At 34.3% G+C, this 3,958-nt stretch overlaps 1 protein-coding gene across 1 annotated transcript in view; it reads right to left on the reverse strand.

Annotated features, from left to right (window-relative positions):
* Window positions 1,860-3,958, reverse strand: part of LOC105164131 (F-box protein At3g07870-like) — a 4,967-nt gene continuing 2,868 nt past the window's right edge. Inside the window, exons 2-3 of the mRNA XM_011082709.2 lie at window positions 2,472-3,745; window positions 1,860-2,114 (exon numbers count right to left, since the gene is read on the reverse strand). Coding sequence (XP_011081011.1) covers window positions 2,096-2,114; window positions 2,472-3,679 — 1,227 coding nt within the window. The 5' untranslated portion in view covers window positions 3,680-3,745 and the 3' untranslated portion in view covers window positions 1,860-2,095. The remainder of the gene's footprint in view (window positions 2,115-2,471; window positions 3,746-3,958) is intronic.

Here is a 3,958-nt window from a genome sequence, read left to right on the forward strand (position 1 = left end):
ACGGTCATAGGTCAAGAAATTCTTGTCGTGTAGCGGTTATACTGAATAAAGGTTAGGACGGTGTTTGGCTGAGGTTTTCTAAAATTTCTTATAAGCTTTTACATTTATTTTAAGAACTTATAAAATAATAGGGTGTTTGACATAATAAGATCTTTAACTGGTAAAAAATGTCTAATTTTGATAAATATGTATTTTTATTCATTTTTTTTTAGTATCAGCGAATTCAATAAATTTTGAGTAGCGAATGAATCTATTTATTTGACATAAACAAATGTTAAAATACTAACTTATGATTTTTCAAATCATATAGAATTTACACATAATTATATCAAACATTAGGGAATGATAATGTAATTATCCATTTCAATATAACATTTGTAGTTTTTTAGTGAATTAGTTATGATAATACATTTTTTAGCGGTCATGAGCTATGGAATTTTGTAGGGTTTGAATTGAAGTCGATACGGAACTCTGATTCTATAAAATTGAGACGAGTTGAATTTTGAATTTCAATATACTTGACTTCACACATGTCCATATTTCATATGGTGGCGGCCTAGGAAGAGGGTGGGGGCGACGGGGACAAGGAGGAAGAAAATATAGGGTTGGGGGCCAATCATTTTACCCTTTATCAAATTAGGCTTCTAAAGCAAATTATTTACCCACTTCTTGAGATAGGTTGATTTATGCACCCACATGAATAGGATGGGGCCTTCACCTTAGACCCCAGCACCTATGCTTCAATATAAATAAAGAATATATTGTACAAATTTTTCTTATTCAGATCAATCAATCAAAGTAAACGCTTCCATAAATATTTCATATCATAACATATTATATTTTATATTTATTTAATATTATTGTAGGCTGTAGTCATATGATATTATATTCATATCCTCATAATCATATTTGGACACCATCATTTTAGAAATCAAATATTGTTTAATTTAATAATGAATGGACTCCTATTCGCAGGACTTAATTTGTACCATTTTTCCTTTCTTTTTTTTTTGAATGGATTAGATGAGTAGCATGAAAAATAAAAGGTAAGTAATGAGAAGAAAAGTGAGATTTGAGCAACACTTAATAATCATTCCTCAATTTTCAGAATCTTTATGAAAACAAGTTATTACCATCTTATTGAGTGTGAGAAGGCTAATTAATTACTGGATTACTTAAATCATAAAGTAATTAATGGATTCAAATGTAAATATTTTGGTGGCATAGAAAGAAATACTTTACTTGGATTACCAAAAATCAGCAGCATAGGATGCCAATCATGGCTTTGTAATTAAGAATGGGTTAATTACAATTACTTTCCATATGAAATAATTCAGTCATCAATTCTCCACTCTGTAATACATTATTACAAAGAAAAAACAGAAAACCTTTAAATTTTCATATTTGCTAAATTTCCAGCCTGTTGGGATTTTGGATGAAAAATACGCAGTTGTCAAAATTCTTTAGGAGGAACTTTGTAATGTTTCCCCAACCTGATTCCATGATTCCACCAAAATAGTTTTAGTAAAATTTGTTTTAAGCTGAAAAATTAAATCATTTTAGCCGTTGATTATATAGTAGACAAATAATCATTTTCGCATTTTTTTAAAAAAATAAGACATTTACTCAAATATTTTTCTAATATTGTGGAAACTTAAAAAGTGTGAAATTTATTATATTCAACTATATAAAAATCAATGAGAAATTCAGAAATTGTCCCTCTTTTTTAACCCTGTAATTTTTCTCTTATTCTTCTATTTTCTGAGACAACTTTGCACTTGTAGGTACATTAGGAATATAGACAAGGAGGAGGAGCAATTGAGGTGAAAGAAGCCCTTCAAAGCAAATGAAATCCAGAATGATACAACAATCCACATTACATAGAAACAATAGTAGATAGGATCCAACGATCTACATTACATAAAAACAGTAATAGAAATGATCCAATGACCCACATTACATGAAAACTGTACTAGGACAGAATACTGAATACAAAAACAGTACTAGAACATAATACGAATACGAAAACAGTACCAGGAAAGAATACTAAATACGAAAATAGTACTAGCATACACTTCCCCAGAACATACAACCTTCAATCCGAACCAGATGCACTGCCAACAAAGAAGAAAATGTAGAAAACAGAATAAGTATAAGAACGATGTGATCATAAGAGGCAGTTGGTGTTGGACCAATAATGTTTCTGCAAACATGCTGACATTAGGTTCTAACTATTAAATATGTGTGTATCTGATGTAAACTTGCACATCTTGACTGTGCTAAAACTGAAATCATATGTGGTACAAGTTTGATTGGTTGATTTGGATAACACAAGGTGCAAAAAAGCACAGATGTGGATATTATGTGTTGGTGTCATGAGAAATTGATGTATGCAATTACTTAATCAAATGAGCTTCTGAACAAAAGCATGAACTTGAAGGATAAAATAGTGCCAAAATGCAAGTTCATACCTTGAAGTTATATTTTGCACCATCACATTGTCAACCATCAGAGCGTCCTTCAGGCAAAGAAAGCTAGGGGTATAGGGAACAGCCTTAGCAAGTGATTCCACCCCAATAAACTCAAAAAACCGAAATTTCTTGTTTTTGGGATCATAGCACACTAGAGCACGCCCAAGCCAGATCATCAATATTTTCCCATCGCAAAGCATTTGCAATGGTCTGAATGGGCCACGTAGGGGTTCACCTGCAGGGATCGTAGTATCAATGGTATACTCCTTTGTCCAAGACTCTTGACAGCCATATTCCTTCATCACCCATATATCAAAATGCTGAGTGTCATCAGTCACACAGAGATAACCCCCAAGGACTCCGATGCTCATGCTCTGTTTACTGAGTCGCTGATCTATCCCAAAACTAGGTGGAGGCAGAATTTCCCCAAATTTTTCTTTCTGAAAATCAAAGAAGATTATGAACTTTGATAACTCTGGATATTTGCAGAGCCAATTAACAGTTCCATTCAAGAAAACTGAACATGTATCCCATGACAGGTACTCTGAGAGTGGTTTATCTTCAAGATATCTCCATGAATCTGATCCAACCACATGCACTTGAGCCCAGAACTCCTGCCTGAAACCAATTTGCCAAGGTTTACCAGTTAAAGTGGAGAAAAGCCTCAGGACCTTATATTGATTCTCTGCCGGACTAAACCCAAACCACGAACCCATCGTCAGCTGTCGTTCGTTATTTTGCTCATTAAATTCAAGGAGGGTAACATATTCATTAGTAATAGGATTGCAAACAAACGAGCGTTCACACACACCTCGTTCCGCAAAGTAAAGCAACCCATTACATGAATTAACCAAAACAAATTTATTTTCGTCCCCAGCATACAGACGGCATTTCTTGAAATACTTAACTGGATACTTAGGAATCTGGAACATAGGTTTCAAGAAGACTCTTTCACCAGACCCAAAAGAAGTATCAAGTTCAGAGTCGACCAAGTGGATCAATGTTGTGGGCTTGTGCAAGTCTCCAAATTGGATTATGAGATTTTGCGCTGTGTCTGAAGAGCGCAAAAAGTTGACGGGAGGATTGGAAAAGGTTAGATTGAGAAAGGTTTTGCAAACGGACCTGCATGCAAAGAGGGTCTTGATCGGGAGCCTCGAGAAGATCTCTGAGAGGATGTCTGGAGGTAGCTCAGGGAGAGACTGTGCCATTGTTGCAGATGTCCTGTAACTTTGAGGTATGATTTATAATAGAGACATTTATTGTAGGGACGTCAGCTGGATTAAAAGAGGGGGAATGAGTCAAGGACCTCAACAATAGTTTGTTGCATATTTTGAAAGTTTGTGCAGCTTAAATAAAGGAAAAAGAGCTGTAAATAAGAGAAAAAATCTTGCTCCGATTACCATGCCTGACCAAATATTTTGGCAATTGAAATTATGTTTATTCAATCACTCTACTGCAGCATATATCAATCAAACAATAAGTTAAAA

The sequence above is a fragment of the Sesamum indicum genome, linkage group LG6 (genome assembly GCF_000512975.1).
Source record: "Sesamum indicum cultivar Zhongzhi No. 13 linkage group LG6, S_indicum_v1.0, whole genome shotgun sequence".
Lineage (NCBI taxonomy): Eukaryota > Viridiplantae > Streptophyta > Magnoliopsida > Lamiales > Pedaliaceae > Sesamum > Sesamum indicum.